General features: G+C 41.1%; 1 protein-coding gene across 2 annotated transcripts in view; it reads right to left on the bottom strand.

Moving 5' to 3' along the window:
- The window catches only part of TRPC4 (transient receptor potential cation channel subfamily C member 4), a 102543-nt gene that overhangs the window by 13075 nt on the left and 71251 nt on the right, over positions 1-18217 (bottom strand). For both annotated transcript variants that reach the window (XM_075139746.1, XM_075139747.1), the window contains 4 exons: positions 17186-17325; positions 7289-7602; positions 4868-5063; positions 2980-3174 (listed from right to left, as the gene is read on the bottom strand). In XM_075139746.1, the coding sequence (XP_074995847.1) occupies positions 2980-3174; positions 4868-5063; positions 7289-7602; positions 17186-17325 (845 nt within the window). The remainder of the gene's footprint in view (positions 1-2979; positions 3175-4867; positions 5064-7288; positions 7603-17185; positions 17326-18217) is intronic.

Genomic DNA, 18217 nt, shown 5'->3' with positions numbered 1-18217 from the left:
CAACTTGAGGCCATTTCCTCTTGTCCTGTCACATATTACTTGGGAAAAGAGACCAACACCCACCTCGCTACAACCTCCTTTAAGGTAGTCGTAGAGAGCGATAAGGTCTCCCCTCAGCCTCCTCTTCTCCAGGCTAAACAACCCCAGTTCCCTCAGCTGCTCCTCAGAAGACTTGTGCTCTAGACCCTTCATCACCTTCGTTGCCCTTCTCTGGACACGCTCCAGCACCTCAATGTCTTTCTTGTAGTGAGGGGCCCAAAACTGAACACAGTATTCGAGGTGCGGCCTCACCAGTGCCGAGTACAGGGGCACGATCACCTCCTTACTCCTGCTGGCCACACTATTTCTGATACAGGCCAGGATGCCATTGGCCTTCTTGGCCACCTGGGCACACCGCTGGCTCATGTTCAGCCGGCTGTCAACCAGTACCTCCAAGTTCTTTTCCTCTGGGCAGTTTTCTAGCCACTCTTCCCCAAGCCTGTAGCGTTGCATGGGCTTGTTGTGACCCAAGTGCAGGACCCGGCACTTGGCCTTGTTGAACCTCATACAATTGGCCTCGGCCCATCGATCCAGCCTGTCCAGGTCCCTCTGCAGAGCCTTCCTACTCTCGAGCAGATCAACACTCCCACCCAGCTTGGTGTCGTCTGCAAACTTACTGAGGGAGCACTCGATCCCCTCATCCAGATCATTGATAAAGATAGTAAACAGAACTGGCCACAATACTGAGCCCTGGGGAACACCACTTGTGACTGGCCGCCAACTGGATTTAACTCCATTCACCACCACTCTTTGGGCCCAACCATCCAGCCAGTTTTTTACCCAGTGAAGAGTACACCCGTCCAAGCCATGAGCAGCTGATTTCTCCAGGAAATTCTCCAGAATGCTGTGGGAAATGGTGTCAAAAGCCCTACTGAAGTCTAGGTAGACCACATCCACAGCCTTTCCCTCATCCACTAAGTGGATCACCTTGTCATAGAAGGAGATCGGGTTAGTCAAGCAGGACCTGCCTTTCATAAACCCATGCTGACTGGGCCTGATCACCTGGTTGTCCTGCACGTGCCGCGTGATGGCACTCAAGATCTGCTCCATAACCTTCCCCAGCACCGAGGTCAGACTGACAGGTCTGTAGTTCCCCGAATCCTCCTTCCAGCCCTTCTTGTAGATGGACGTCACATTTGCTAACCTCCAGTCCACTGGGACCTCCCCAGTTAGCCAGGACTGCTGATAAATGATGGAAAGCGGCTTGGTGAGCACTTCCGCCAGCTCCCTCAGTACCCTTGGGTGGATCCCATTTGGCCCCATAGACTTATGTGTCTCTAAGTGGTGTAGCAGGTCACTAACCATTTCCCCTTCGATTATGGGGGGCTTCATTCTGCTCCCCATCCCTGTCTTCCAGCTCAGGGGGCTGGGTACCCCAAGGACAACTGGTCTTACTATTAAAGACTGAGGCAAAGAAGGCATTAAGTACCTCAGCCTTTTCCTCATCCTTTGTCACTATGTTTCCCCCCGCATCCAATAAAGGATGGAGATTCTCCCTTAGCCCTCCTTTTGTTGCTAATGTATTTATAGAAACATTTTTTATTGTCTTTTACGGCAGTAGCCAGACTAAGCTCTAGTTGGGCTTTGGCCCTTCTAATTTTCTCCCTGCATAACCTCACAACACCCTTGTAGTCATCCTGAGTTGCCTGCCCCTTCTTCCAAAGATCATAAACTCCTTTTGTTTCCTGAGTTCCAGCCAAAGCTCTCTGTTCAGCCAGGACGGTCTTCTTCCCTGCCAGCTTGTCTTTCAGCACATGGGGACGGCCTGCTCCTGCGCCTTTAAGATTTCCTTCTTGAAGAATGTCCAGCCTTCCTGGACTCCTTTGCCCTTCAGGAGGGCAAGGGACTCTGTCAACCAGGCTCCTAAACAGGCCAAAGTCTGCCCTCCGGAAGTCCAAGGTAGCAGTTCTGCTGACCCCCTTCCTTACTTCTCCAAGAATTGAAAACTATCATTTCATGATCACTGTGCCCAAGATGGCCTCCAATCATCACATCACCCACAAGTCCTTCTCTGTTCACAAACAACAGGTCCAGTGGGATGCCTTCCCTAGTTGGCTCACTCACCAGCTGTGTCAGGAAGTTATCTTCCACACACTCCAGGAACCTCCGAGACTGTTTCCTCTCTGCTGTGTTGTATTTCCAGCAGATATCTGGTAAGTTGAACTCCCCCATGAGAACAAGGGCTAGTGATTGTGAGACTTTTCCCAGCTGCTTATAGAATATTTTGTCTGCCTCTTCATCCCTGTTGGGTGGTCTATAACAGACTCCCATCATGATATCTGCCTTGTTGGCCTTCCCCCTGATTCTTACCCATAAACACTCAACCCTATTGCCACCATCATTAAGCTCTAGACAATCAAAACGCTCCCTAACATACAGGGCTGCCCCACCGCCTCTCCTTCCTTGCCTATTGCTAAATGCTGTTACCTTTCAAAATGTTTTCTTTAGTGGGAAGAGCTTTTGGTAAGAATGCTTTTAATGTAAGCCCATTTCATTAGATGTAGAGAGAGAGACAGAGAGACAGAGAATATCACATGGCGAATACTTTATACACAATTCTGTGTTTCATGATATGTCAGTGATATTTGAACTGTGACGCTTGAGCTGGACATCATCAACCACACCTCTGGGATTGGTAAACAAGTATACATATTTGATCTCTGATATTTGTATTGCTTTTAATTTTTCTTGCATTATCTGTAGATGACGCACAGTCATGGTTCATATTGTCATTGCACAGGAATACGATGATGCTTTCTCTTTAGTCAAATACATTGACATGAACGTAAAAAAAGCCCCGTCATCCTCTGCTAGAATTATTCTGTAACTCATATGCACATTATCTGACAGTTCACATGCTTCCCTGCTCTCTAAGGCTGAGAAAGACTCATCTATATAGCAAAGAGGAGGACTACAGGCAGAATAAAACACAGGACTTACCCCTATTGTTCCAAAACTTTCAGGTTTTCTTCTAATTTTTTTCTTGCAGAGATGTCTCCATAACCATTTGATTAGATACCAGAGAGACTTTGGGCTTGGTATGACATTGAAAGGAGTGGGCAGAGTTCCTCCTTCTTCAAAGTAACTCATCCAGAGTTTTGTTCGAGCAAACTTCCATTCAATGTCTGCGTGATCCTGCACACAAGAAACACAACACCAGCACAGATGTTGCTGTAATTAAAGAGGTGAAACAAACCTCTACAAAAATCTGAAAACCTAAAACTAGAACAACCCTGAAGTACTAATGAATTTTGTTGTTAATATACTGGCATATTCTTTTGACAGAAGGTCTTTAACACAAAGCAAAGCTAAGCTGCTTTACTTCAGTAAAGAGATGTTGGATATGTACAGTATATATCCGCTTTCAACCGTTCTTTCCTTGCTACAGGCTTTTAAATAATTAAAAGTCTCTCAAACAACAAAGGATAATTACAAGCAGAAAAATGCTACATTTCTGGAAGAGATGTTTTGTTATAATAGCAGCTCATCATTATTCCACATAGATCACTCTAATTACTCTGCTGTGTAGCAGCTTCAACAAGTGTGTAAGTCTCATGCACTCGCTTAGCAATTGCCAGCCCCAGAAATTCACAAATAGGTTATCCAACAAATCATGAGGCTACTTAAAACTGTTGAGTTGAGTATCTTTTTTTTCTTCCTACTTCAGAATTATATATTTGGAATAGGTTGTGGGATTTTTAAATTTATTTTTATTTGAAATTTTATTTCTTTTGGATTCTATACAATATTGCATAATTTTGAAAAGTTTGAAAAAAATCAAAACTAAAGTCCATGGAGAGATTGTTAAATCCTAGCAGCTGAACAAGAAGTTTAAATCACTAATATTCGATTTGGACAACAAACATAGTAGCCAAGAACTTACTTAAACTACAGATCTAGCCCTAGCCTTCAATATTTAGCCAGATATACAGTAATCAAAATAGTAATTTAGAAGTTCTAGTAGGAAAAGTATTCCACCTGCAGTCTGAGTTTTGGTGAATGTTACTATGTTGTGGTATTGTGTACCAGACTTCGCCAAATACCATTATATAAACACATGTAGTCAGTATTTATTTTGTGGAAAAACTTGTAATTTCCAGATTAAAAAAAAGGCACATTTTAAAATCTTAAGACTGTGAAGCTTTCTTTTATTTGTTTGCTTTCTGCATGATCATATTTGAATTATCATATGATGAATAAGTGTTTATTTTCATTAGTCTCCTTAATAGACAGCAGAGAAATAAAAATAAGCCAATAGCTCTGATAAGGATAAAGGCGGTTTTCATTAAATGAGAAAACAGGACACTGCTGAATGAGAAGTCATGACCTTTTGTTTGAATTGCTAACGTGTCCAAAATTGTCCCTGAAATGTGGGCATCCAATTTCTATTAACTGTATAGTCATGCTATATAAAAATTAAAAAATAACAGCCTTTTAAAGGTTAATAAATAGCAATGTATTAAAAACAAAGTAGAGACAGAACAGTCTTTGGCAGACTCTCTTTCTCAGGAGAGGTCCTGCACTGTGCAGCTTGGGCAGGGCTGTAGCCCATGTCACTTGCCAGCAGCTTCAGGACATCCTTCTCAAACCATGAGCTGGCTTCTGCAGCAGGGCCACCTCTTCCCCATTCAGAGTTGTGGGGAAATTTCCCTCTGCCCAATTCAGCTGGGGTCTGTTTTCTTCCAGAACAGTGCAAAAGAATTTGAACAAATCAGAGAATTTGTCCCAATATCCTGTCTGCAAAAAAGATTTACTGCCAGAAAAATGGGATGTAGGAACAGAGAGAAGGTATATATTATAAATGATCTAAGGATAAGGAACAACTTACAGCAATAAGTTGGTAAGAATTATTCATCATGGCTATTAACATGTTGAGTAGAACAACCAGAGAGATTACATTATAGGTACCAAACATGGTGGCTCCAACAAATTCAGTAAATTCATGCCTTGCTTTCACATTGGTCACATAGAGATTGATGAGTCCAAATATAGACCAGAATAATGACTGCAGTGTTTCAAATAACCTGAAAAACAAAACCCGAAAGAAATAGCTGTATAATAACAATACATGTACTTTTCAGATTGTTCGGTTTTAACCCAAACACACAAAAGTCCTTGACTTGATTGAGATGAATGATACTTATCACAATATAGGCAACATATATGGAATATCTTTCTAGGGAAACAATGGCTTAATGTTTCAAATCTGAGCCTCTGGATATGCAATACTGAATCTATAAATAAGCCTGTGAGTAAAAGGCTGATTTTGTTCAAACTTCTGAGGGATAAATACAGTTTTAGAGATCTTATTTTGGACACCTGCCTTCGAAGAATTTTGACCCTTTGCCTTGAATGTAGAGGGTGGAACAAGGATCCAGAACTAACTCAATGACTGTGTTTCACCAAGATGTTAAAACAATTATTGTATCCTCATACCTACTTGGTGTTGTCAGTTTATACAATTTCTAATTTGTGTTGAGAGCCATTGAGATAAAAGGAGTTGTATAATTAGAAGTACATTATTATCATTAGCATATGTTTTATTTTGCAAAGAATGGAGACGTTAAAAAGGTAAAAATGCCACTCTCAAATGAAACTTGTGCTTTTATAACTAAATGATATGATATTCCCTTAGAGAAGTTTCGGACAACAGCTAGGAAGCTAAATAACAATAATCAACTTTAAAAAAATCCTCTGCAACTAGATAGCTTGACATAATTTCACTTTTGTACAATGTTCAGCTACACTATAGTGTCATAAGCATGGGCCCTGGTTAGCAAAATTTTCTGCTTCTCTGGTCCCATATCTTGAGATTAATTGGAGTGAGTTTTCTCTCCTGTTCCTTCACCCTGACACCAGAAGCAGGTTACCTGGACAGGATGTGTGGGCCACCAGTGCTGTCCCCACTGCACCCAGACCAGGGAGGCTGCTGAACTGCAGGGACTTGTACCACCCTGGGTGGTCCTGCACATTGGGACCTGCTGTCCAGAATTGGGCAAAACTTAACTGCTCAGCCCCTTTCCCACCACGCAGTATCATCTGTGAAACGTAACTTTGTCATGCAACCCAGTACACTGCTGTCCTACAGAGATACCTGAGAGGGCAGTATGCTTTTATTTATAGAAACTCAAGGTCCTGAATCTCTGCTCCCGTTATACAGTGTATATGAGTGGTAAAGTACTGCTCTGGAGTCTCTTGTATGGTTTACACTTGTCTGAGCACAAATTGAACCACCACTATTTTCCCCTGCCCACAGTTGCAGAAAAGGCATCACAGTTTGCCTTGACACCATCTTCTGGCACTAGTACCAGTAGTCCCCACTACTTCCCAGATGAATAATATTGCTTCCCTCAATGTTCAGTTCTGAAAAATTTCTCTGTGCTTTTATGATCAGATCACATACAGTTTAGACCTGCGTAAGATGTTATTAATATGCAAGATAAATACGCTGTGCCTGAGCAAAGTTACTTGATTAAGATCATATAAAAGGTGTTATTTTTATAAAATTATTTACTTTGAGAGGGAAGCCATTGGTAATAAATATATTTTAAAAAGAGCCTAGATATGATTCATAAAAGGTAATAGGGAACAGGTATTTATAGCAGGAGTTTGATTCAGATTGGAAGTTGAAAGATGAGATAGAGAATTAGTATTCATTTGGTACTGTTTTGGTACTATAGATGAACTGCAGAACAGAGTGAAGTAAAATTGATTGTTAAGTGAAACAAAAATAAATGAACTTTAAAACAGAAATTAGAATACAGTATTTGATTGTGTAGAGTAGACTCAGGGTCAGTAGAAGCCTGGACTGAATGTTTTTGCCTGCCTCAGTTTATCAAATTTACAAGGAATCTTCATGTTTTAGAACACCTAACTTATTTAATGCTCACAAGTAGACACAGAAGAAATGGAGTGACAGCTGCCTGGATAAGCAAGCTCTGATCTGATGACCTTTTTTCCCTTAATTATAAATATGTATTTTCTAATCTCATATTATCTCCCCCTTCTCTTTATTTTATCTTTTGAGATGTCTTGAATTGTACAGACTTCACTGTGGTATGGGATGAACATGATTACAGAGTGATGTAACGTTAATATTTTTTTTTTAATTAGGGTAACTTTAGATGTGTCTGTCAGGACACCACTGTAATACCAGTAGAAAATGGACAGCCTCTTTCCTGTAAACAACATCTAAGTGATTAAAATATTGGGGGCAGAGAGGGAGGATAGAAATAGATCGGCCACTTACGTTGAAAATGCATTATTCTGCTTTTCACATCGTATTCCTTTGCAATTGCCGGGTTCATTTGTCTCATAGTAGAAGTACAGCTGGTTCAATCCATTTGCAAAAGCTAGCAGCACAAGGCAGTATATGAAGAGAAACTTCAAAATGTCCAGCAACATTCTTCCTAGAGATATCTGCAGAGGTCCCAGGTGAGAATTTGCAGTGAATAATGAGATCAAGCGTAGGGAGCTAAAGATGTTTGCGATTGCAAACAGGGCCTCAGCCACCAGGGTTGGATGCCACATGTCCCAGCTCTCCCGTGGAACTAACCCACTATACTGAAAACAAGCAGAAGGGAAAAAATTACTCCTCTATTTTTATGCATAAACAAGTATGTCAGTTTCTTTATAAGCTGTTCAATTAATTTGCAGATAGCACAATAAAACTAAACATCATTTGGAAAGCAGCATGTCTTCAGGAGAGTTTTTTATTTTAGCAAAACAAAAAATGGGCAGTACCCATGTACTTGTCCTTTTTATCTGCAGGACGGTCTGTGCTTTCTATTTTTTTGCCTGTGTTTTGCATTTGGTTGTAATTTTCACAGTAGCAAAAGCAAGTCTAACAATTCTAACTGAGAGTAATAGGAACAGTTTTTGAACACCTGGGTTTTTAGAATTATAAAAATTTTCTGCTGTAAAATCAGGTAAATTGGGTTTTTGGAGAACAGTGCAGATATGACAATGGTGGATAGAAACCCACAAGAACTTCGGCAAGTTGGAAGAAAACATTTAATCAAGGAATAAGTATATGGCTTAATCACTAACACTGGACCAATGATGAAAAAGCTGTTTATTAATGAACCATGGCAAACTACTTGTGTGTCTCATTATCAAAGAGAATGATCCCTGGAACTGTGGCTCTTTACTGTTCCAGTTCTACCAAAAAATTTCTTGAAGATGAAAGATGTTACTTTGAACTGAGGCTTAACTACTGTGGCAGACTTATTATTATTTATTGGGTCTCATCAATCTGCTTTACAGAACATATCAGAGGACAGAATCTATGGTATGAAGCTCTCTAAAACAATGGGATAATACAATATGAAGCAGATTTCAGAAAGGGACTATGGTGCAGTCTGTATTTACCTACTTTAGGCCACCCAGATGCATCCTGCAGAGCTGCTGAGCATGCTGAGTAAGGAAAGGGCCTCTTCTGTGTCACTGGGGCCAGATGAAACAACAACATAGCCAGGCATCACAACATTTCCACTTCACACTCACCCTCCAAAGAAGGTGACTGCTTTCAAAGTGGTTTGAGACCACCTGAGGAATCTGAACATACATAAGTCTATGGACCCGATAAGATGCATCCCAGAGTCCTGAGGTAACTGGCTGATGTAGCTGCCAAGCCATTCTCCATGATATTTGAAGAGTCATGGCAGTCAGGTGAAGTCCCCAGTGACCGGAAAAAGGGAATCCTTGCAACCATTTTTAAAAAGGGTAGAAAGGAAGACCCTGGGAACTACTCACCTGTCAGCCTTACCTTTGTGCCTGGAAAGATCATGGAACAGATCCTCCTAGAAGCTATGCTAAGGCACATGGAGGACAGGGAGGTGATTCTAGACAGCCAGCATGGCTTCACCAAGGGCAAGTCCTGCCTGATCAACCTAGTGGCTTTCTATGATGGAGTGACTACATCAGTGGACAAGGGAAGAGCTACAGATATCTATCTGGACCTCTCTAAGGCCTTTCACATGGTCCCCCACAATATCCTTCTCTCTAAACTGGAGAGGTATGGATTTGAGGATGGACTGTTCGGTGGATAAGGAATTGGTTGAATGGTCGCATCCATAGAGTAGTGGTCAATGGCTCAATGTCCAGCTGGAGATCAGTGATGAGTGGTGTCCCTCAGGGGTCCGTGTTAGGACCAGTACTGTTTAATATCTTCATCAATGACATAGACAGTGGGATCGAGTGCCTCAAGTTTGCAGATGACACCAAGCTGAGTGGTGCAGTTGACACGACTGAGGGATGGGATGCAATCCAGAGAGACCTGGACAAGCGTGAGAAGTGGGCCCATGTGAACCTCATGAGGTTCAACAAGGCTAAGTGCAATGTCCTGCACCTGGGTCGGGGCAACCCCTGGTATCAATACAGGCTGGGGGATGAAGGGATTGAGAGCAGCCCTGCCAAGAATGACTTGGGGGTACTGGTGGATGAAAAGCTGGACATGAGCTGGCAATGTGTGCTCACAGCCCAGAATCATAGAATCATAGAATCATAGAATCATACAGGTTGGAAAAGACCTCTAAGATCATCCTGTCCAACCGTCAACCCAACACCACCATGCCCACTACACCATGTCCCTAAGTGCCTCATCTACACGTCTTTTAAATACTTCCAGGGATGGTGACTCCACCACTTCCCTGGGCAGCCTGTTCCAAGGCCTGACCACTCTTTCAGTAAAGAAATTTCTCCTAATGTCCAATCTAAACCTCCCTTGGCGCAACTTGAGGCCATTTCCTCACGTCCTATCGCTAGTTACTTGGCAGAAGAGACCAACACCCACCTCACTACAACCTCCTTTCAGGTAGTTGTAGAGCGCGATGAGGTCTCCCCTCAGCCTCCTCTTCTCCAGACTAAACAACCCCAGTTCCCTCAACCGCTCCTCATAAGATTTATGCTCCAGGCCCTTCACCAGCTTCATTGCCCTCCTCTGGACATGCTCCAGCACCTCCATGTCTTTCTTGTAGTGAGGGGCCCAAAACTGAACACAGTATTCGAGATGCAGCCTCCCCAGTCCCGAGTACAGGGGCACGATCACCTCCCTGCTCCTGCTGGCCACACTATTCCTAATACAGGCCAGGATGCCGTTGGCCTTCTTGGCCAGCTGAGCACACTGCTGGCTCATGTTCAGCCGGCTGTCAATCAGCACCCCCAGGTCCTTTTCCTCTGGGCAGCTTTCCAGCCACTCTTCCCCAAGCCTGTAGCGTTGCATGGGCTTGTTGTGGCCGAAGTGCAGGACCCGGCACTTGGCCTTGTTGAACCTCATACAGTTGGCCTCGGCCCATCAATCCAGCCTGTCCAGGTCCCTCTGCAGAGCCTTCCTACCCTCCAGCAGATCAACACTCCCGCCTAGCTTGGTGTCGTCTGCAAACTTACTGAGGGAGCACTCGATCCCCTCATCCAGATAATTGATAAAGATATTGAACAAGACCAGCCCCAGTACTGAGCCCTGGGGAACACCGCTCGTGACCGGCCGCCATCCGACCACAACTCTCTGGGCTCGGCCGTCCAGCCAGTTTTTTACCCAGCGAAGAGTGTACCTGTCTAGGCCGTGAGCTGCCAGCTTCTCTAGGAGAATGCTGTGGGAGACAGTGTCAAAGGCTTTACTGAAGTCCAAGTAGACCACATCCACTGCCTTTCCCTCATCCACTAGGTGGGTCACCTGGTCATAGAAGGAGATCAGGTTGGTCAAACAGGACCTGCCTTCCATGAACCCGTGCTGGCTGGGCCTGATCCCCTGGTTGTCCCGGACATGGCTTGTGAGCACCCTCAAAACCAACCGCTCCATGAAGGCCAACCGTATCCTGGGGTGCATCAAACCAAGTGTGGCCAGCAGGTCGAGGGAGGTGATTCTGCCCCTCTACTCTGCTCTGGTGAGACCCCATTTGGAGTCTGCATCCAGCTCTGGAGTCTTCAGCATAGGAAAGAAAGTCATGGACCTGTTGGAGCAGGTCCCAAGGAGGGACACAAAAATGATCAGAGGGCTGGAACACCTCTCCTTTGAGGAAAGGCTGAGGGAGTTGGGGTTGTTCAGCCTGGAGAAGAGAAGGCTTTGGGGAGACCTTATTGCAGCCTTTTAATACTTAAAGGGGGCTTGTAAGAAAGATGAGGACAGGCTTTTTAATAGGGCCTGTAGCGATAGGACAAGGGGGAATGGTTTTAAACTGAAAGAAGGTAGATTCAGACTAGATAGAAGGAAGAAATTTTTTACAATGAGGGTGGTGAAACACTGGCACAGGTTGCCCAGAGAGGTGGTAGATGCCCCATGCCTGGAAACATTCAAGGTCAGGTTGGACAGGGCTTTGAGCAACCTGATCTAGTTGAAGATGTCCCTGCTCATTGCAGGGGGGTTTGGACTAGATGACCTTTAAAAGCCCCTTCTGACCCAAAACATTCTATGATTCTGTGATTCTATGATTCAATTTGCGGATGGGAACTGGGCATTGTTTTGGATAGCGCTAGTTGGCACAGGACCCCACCATGCTGGGGTTGCTCTAACCGACTGGTAGCGCAGGTGAGACACTCTCAGTGCCTGACAGCAATCCCTGGCACCGTTTTATTTGCTCATATATGAGCAGCCATAGCATCTGACAGTCTTGTGGATTTGGGGATGAGAACTGCAAAACTGGAGAATAGTAGTCCATTGAAGAGTTAAGAATTACTTAGCCTTACATTCAACCACCAGTGATATTTCTTCTCTACAGAGTAGGGAATTAAATCCAGACCTGCTGGAGTCATAGGTCAGTACTCTCTTCGTTAGACTATTGTCTCCCCTAATGATCATGCTGTAAAATCAAATCTTACTGTATTTGACATTGTGGCTCTAAGAGAGATGCTATTCTGCTTCATCCACTGTTGCCCTTTAGTCAAATGATTGATTCAAGATCAATGATGAAGTAACAGGCAATAGAAAACAGAACTGAGTTACCAGACACATCAGCCAAGAGATAAAAGCAAGAAGAAAATGAAGAAGATACAAAATTTCAATGTTTATTGAAAAAAGGGAGGTGAGAACTCCTTAGCATGTTTTCTCTAATGTCTTTCTTTGAATAATATTATACAGTATGTTATTGTGAATTCTGATGGCACTTTACAACCCCGGTATGTGAAAACTTGCACCTATTAAATAACTAGGAACAATTGTCAGTACAAGCAAAGATTAGGTGCTGAACAGTGCAGTAGATGCTCAGATTAGGGAAAAGTACACAAGGTATGTTGGGGGAATAAGGTAAAACATGTTCATGAAAAAATATAAAGAAGATATTTGAAACTAGGAATAGATGGAGTTTTTGGTAGATAATCAAAAGCATCCAACTGCAGACATATTTTAGGTGAAGGCAAGTAGTGGCAGATTCCAAGGAAGTTAAACGAGCAGGGGAAAAAAATTATCTAAGGAAATACCCTTCTGAGAAAAACATGGAATTTCAGGACACTGAATAAGGATAGCATACGAGCAAGGATCAAGTTAAACCAATCAGGTGTGGGCAGCCACATCTGTGCTCTCTGTGACCTCCTTTGACAGTCAGCAAAGAAAAATGGCCGTTTCTAGAGTAGTAGGAAAGCAGGTACCCCGAACGGGTTAGATGAGTTGCTCTTTAACTTTCTCTGTTTCTCCCCATTGATTATTGGGGTAGGGGAGAGGCTCTTATAGTTGTAGTCTGACAAGATGTATTCAATCTCACCTTTTCTAGAGGAGATGAGGTTACGGAGAAAGGTGAGAAGAAAGGACTTTTTCTATGATGTTCTGGATTGAGACACAAAGTTGGTGTGTCAGAAAAGTCAGAAAAGATCAAATGGCCTCTTATTTATAAAAGGGAATGAAAGGCACAACTGTGTTATTTCAGCTTAACTGACTCTGCCTTTCTTGGGCCCAAGTGTTTCCCGCATGTGTGGATACAATGCAAAAGGTTTCATGCCTGTAAGCACAGAGTGAGGGATGTTATTTTAGTTTTGAAGAGACATGATTTAAGATACTGGAAATAGTTGGCTGAAAAATAGTGAGAAAGGTGAAGGCTTGAGAAGTAAGTTTGGAAATTATCTGTGAAATATACTAGCTGAAAGAAGACAGCAAATAATATAAAGAAAATCATGAGTATAAGAGGGCTCTGACAACAAAACCCTATTGATTCCACTAACTAGAGGATGCTGAAAAGAAACCTAGAAATATCGAAGAAGAACCAGGAAAACAAAGAAACTCACATATGAAAAGGAAAAGAAAGCAGAGGAGCGAAAAGACTAGGCATATTAAAACCAGAAACAGTGAAAATATGAAAAAAACCCAACTGTATTTTAGGACCAAGCAACCCAAAACATGCAGAATTGAAGTATTTGTTCTTTCACTCATGCTTGTTGATGTTCTTCTGTTCTACATAGAATAAATAAATGGTTATTGTTCTAGGGAATGGAAAATCATAAAAACAAATATAGCAATGCTGAACTTGTTGTAAATCAAGATGTTGATACTTTGCAGTCTTTCTATTATTATTTTGTGACCCTGCTGAATTTCTGTCCCCACTTCAAATGTAAACACAACCTTTTGACATGTAACAAAGCCAACCATCATTTAACATGATTAAATAATACCTACCATTGGCTTGTTGGTTGAAGGAAATGTACATGGCACATCAATGGAAAATTAAGAAAAGCAGGATATAAACAATAGAGTTTGAAGGCAAATATATGATGATTGTGCGATGTCACCCAGGGAATACAAGATAATAATTCTTGATTCTTACTCAAAGGAATTCAAATACAAATCTAATATCAGAATCCTTTGTGAGAAAAAAGCTGAGTGATCACTGTTTTCCCATGAAAACAAAAGTCATGAACTGTAGATCTCATGAAAGCACCAAGAGAGATCAAATAGACATGTTAATCGGGCTACCTGAGTGTTTAATGGGCTGTTGGACCTTGGTCAAATGTGACCCCTTGTTTCTGATAACAAAAAGAAAGGTGAAATAACATCCATTTCAGGAAAATAACTTTAAATCCTTTCCTGAAAGGTCATATGCGAATGTGAACTCTTCCTATTTCCTAATGTATGTCCCACTCCTTGCATTCATTATTCTGAATTTCAGAGCAGCAGTAGGAAGAGGACAGGGGGATGGCCTAGCAAAGAGCTTTAAAACAGTAATTACACTGAGGAATTGAGTCTATAATTTTTCGGGGCGGGGGGGGAGGGGGAAGAGAGTTATTACTCCTATATAAATGGACATTTGGTCCATTTGATTGATGGTGAAACATCAATCAAAACCATTTTGCAATGCAAACATATAAGAAGAAGATGTTAACTTCTGCAGAACTGGTGGCAGAAGAAAAATATAATCTTATTTACTAGTGAACAGAGCAGATCTGACACAGTGATCATTAAGCCAGCAAATATTGAGACAAATAATGTATTTTTAGTTACTTTTCAGAGTTCTTGCCTTGAATAGGAACCTGTTTTCCTACTAGCTTTTCGTGTCAGTGGCTGAGACACATAATCAAAATACAAACTTGCATGCAATTTCTAGCAGAATTGGAAGCAAGCAGCCCTAGGTCCAATGCTCAGGTTTAACAAATATTTAAGATAAAGCAAGCAGGGTCTGCACATAACTTGGCACTGTACCTAACTTTATGCATCAGTACAAAATAAATTATCCTCCAAAAACATAAAAAGAACCATTTTTTTTAGGGTACAACAATTTCTATTTATAACCCTCCATCAAAACAGATGTGTTGCTTAAAATCAGTCATCTTGTAGTCTCATAAAACATGTCACAATGCACTATTTATAATCACGCTATTTATCTAGAAGAGAGCATTTTCAGTGGATATACTGGGTAATTTAAAAAGATCTCACATGTTGATATACAATCAGAGACAAGAAGCATAGCCCTTTGAAAAATATGAGATGTATTCATTTTATTTGAATACTGGCAGTGAAACAGATAACTTTGAGTTATCTTGGCAGTTCTCTCATGCTGAAATTACAGTCTTTGGTGTATTTTACACTATCCCATCAGCTGCTGCAAATAATATCAATCTGCTTAACTACTGTGTCAGTCAGAGAGCCTCAAATGGTCAATAAACACTATGTTTTTCTCTGGGAAATTCTATCACACAGGAGAGTAGTATGAGGGCACTCTCATAATTTTATTCAAGGGAGTTGGCTAAAATGTTTTCTTAGGTGGCTTGAGCTGATTCATAGAAGGTAGAATACATCTAAGAACTGGGCTTATATATTTGATTCAATACATACACAAAAGATGTATTTTAGAAAAAACTGTCTTGCAAGGTTTAGGAAATGAAAATAAAAGTTTTGCATCAAAAGGTACTGGTTGCATTTGGCATCCTCTCAATCTCATCTGGCATAGAGGTGGGAAACTCTTTTGAAGGTATTTGAAGAAAATGTGGCTGGGTATTAAATTACACTTGTATTACTCTGTCCATTACATCATCATGTGTTTCAATTGACTACCACAGCTGAGGCTTTTTTAAGGAACAAAAAGGTATTTGGGTGCAACATTGCACGTGCAGTAAAAATATAATAGCCGCAGAACCAAAGATAGTGCTTTTTGCACTATGTTGATTATGATTGGCATGCAAGCACTAATTTGGAGAGTAATGGATGCACATTATCCCAGATACTGTCACTTTGAAATCTGATTACCATAAGCAGAAGCTGTCTGGGAGATGAAAGGATTATAATGTCTTCTAATCAATATTATTCTGAAGTGAGTAATTGGCCATCTCCAATGTTTTGGAAACACGCATTTTCAATGAATTGCTCGCTTTGTTACATGGGACAGTGAAATGACTATTGATTTTCCAGTCACTTTATGATAAGGCATCCTTGTGTGTAAAAAGGCATTCCATCAGCTTTAAATGACAGCTCTCCTCACACTTTCAAGCATCTTGCTCTTTCAGGCAACAGCTCCATATTTCTTTGAGTGAGACTTCCGAAGGTTTGCAGCCAGAGAGCCAGCATGGCAGAAACCTTTTGTCACAGGAGGAGGCTGGTGTGTCAACAGATCACAGGTCTTTGCTCATCCCTGCCCCTGATCGGCTGACATGTGGAACCTTGTGAATAGACACAAGATGATATAAATTAGAAGTTCTTATGTTTCTCTATATTTATGGAAGGGCTGCAGCGGGAACAGCTGCTGTTTGAGGATAGGGAGGTGTAACCAGCTACTTGACGGCTGTCTCCTCTCCTTTTCCCAGCCAAAGGATCTTGGCAGAGGAGAGACTCTTCTTCCATGCATACAAGGTAGCTGGTGGCAGTGAACTTGAAACAGCTGAAATACAATGCTGATCACAGTGGCCAGTAAAAATGGGCTTGTTATCTTTACTTGGATGTGATAAGAGCTCCATGACAGATGCTAAGAAATGCTTTCATTTCCTTTCAGATGTGGTTTCCTTGCATTTGAGACCATTTGTTGATTAAAATATTTCATTTTATGAGGAATTTCTATCATATTATGGATTCATGTTGAATACACACAAAATGCAACATGTTCCATGACTTTGGAAAGAAGGACTGTTTTGCTGGAAGATACTTCGAACAGTGGGAATATAAAACTATTCATAAAAAGTCCATGAAAAAGATGAGAAAATGAACATACCCAGCCTCAAGTGACCATTTTATCCCCTTCAGCTTTACTTTTTCGTGTTGCACTTATCATAAATTTTCAAAACAAAATTAAAATCTTGCTCTTTAGCTTTTTTTCCCCACCTAATTTTGAGTAAATGTTTTTCTTGTGGTCCTGTCCAGAAGTTTTGCATGGTGCGTATATTTGTCTTAGAGGCAATAATTACTTACTGAAAAATAGGCAAAGACTAACACAAAACATAATTTTGTGCAAACATTATTAAATACTACCAGTGATTTTCCTTTTCCGAGAAAATGACAATATGACTGTTCAGGATCAAACAACAAAAGATTGCCTGGGCCAAGAAGAAAGAAGTATAAATCACAACGTTTTGTTAGCTCTTATCCTGGTCTAGCTTCTTGTCATAGCTACAGAAGATTCAATGAGCACATCATATATCTCTTGCATTGCTAAGCCTGAGAACCTTCAAATACAGAAGAAAGTTTGAAGAAGCCTAATTTCATTTATCTTAAATATTTTGGAGTTTTTTAAAAAAAGTTTACCTTTGAAAATGCAACAATTTTCAAAGAGATTGTTGCTAAGTACAAGGAGTTCATTACAAAATCCATGAGGTTCCACCAGTCATGAATGTAGTCCTGTAGTCCACCATCCCACATCTGTTTAATTTCACCCCAGATAAAACCTGTAAATAGAACATAATTCATTAAGCATGAATATTAAATAAAAAAAGCTGTGACTCTTCTAGACACTTATGTCACAATGGATTGATTCTCCTTACATTAATTACAAAGGGAAGGTGGATAAGTGCTCTAAATCACACATCTAGTTAGGTGAATTTTTTTCTTCCCATTACTGTTTCCGGAATTAATTTGTCAGACAAAACAAAAAAAAATCATCTGCTCGTACAAGGGCAATTTCTTTGGCTTTCTTCAATCTCTTTTCCCATCATATCCCAATAAGTATAAAAAGGGTCTTAAAAGCAGTCACCACTGCCAACTCTGTCCTTCGTATCTGCTGCAATATAATTCAAATTGGAAAATTTATGACTGCAGGAGTCAATCCAACACATTCATTTATTTCAACTGGAACCCACACACTAAGGAAGAGAATTTCTATTGTTGTCAATGCTGAACTAGTCTCCTTTTTCCATAGGAAAGAGTAGTGTCTCCAGCAGAATATTTTTTGTTGATTCCTTCCTTTGGGACATGAAAGAATGGAAATTGTTTTCAGGTGTGCAGGGCACGCATTGCGCTGTGATACAGAAATATTCAATCTCAATGGGAAATTTTGCAAGCTGTCTGACATGAACTTGATTTAACAGCTCCAGAGACAACTGTGGAGACTCTTTAATGCTATAAACATTAAAACCTCTGTGAAGAAGATACTCCACTGTATTGTATAACATGGTATGATAAAACAACATGGAACATTTAGATGCATATTTCATATTATTATCTACAGAGCTTTTTTAATAACAATAGAGCTTTTAATTTTTCACAGTTAATTATTTTCTTAAAGGAATTTCTTACTTTTGTGCTCATTAAAGGGACATAATTAACCACAAAAGAGACGAG

The sequence above is a fragment of the Calonectris borealis genome, chromosome 1 (assembly GCF_964195595.1).
Source record: "Calonectris borealis chromosome 1, bCalBor7.hap1.2, whole genome shotgun sequence".
Lineage (NCBI taxonomy): Eukaryota > Metazoa > Chordata > Aves > Procellariiformes > Procellariidae > Calonectris > Calonectris borealis.
This window is presented reverse-complemented; position numbering and strand designations above follow the sequence as displayed.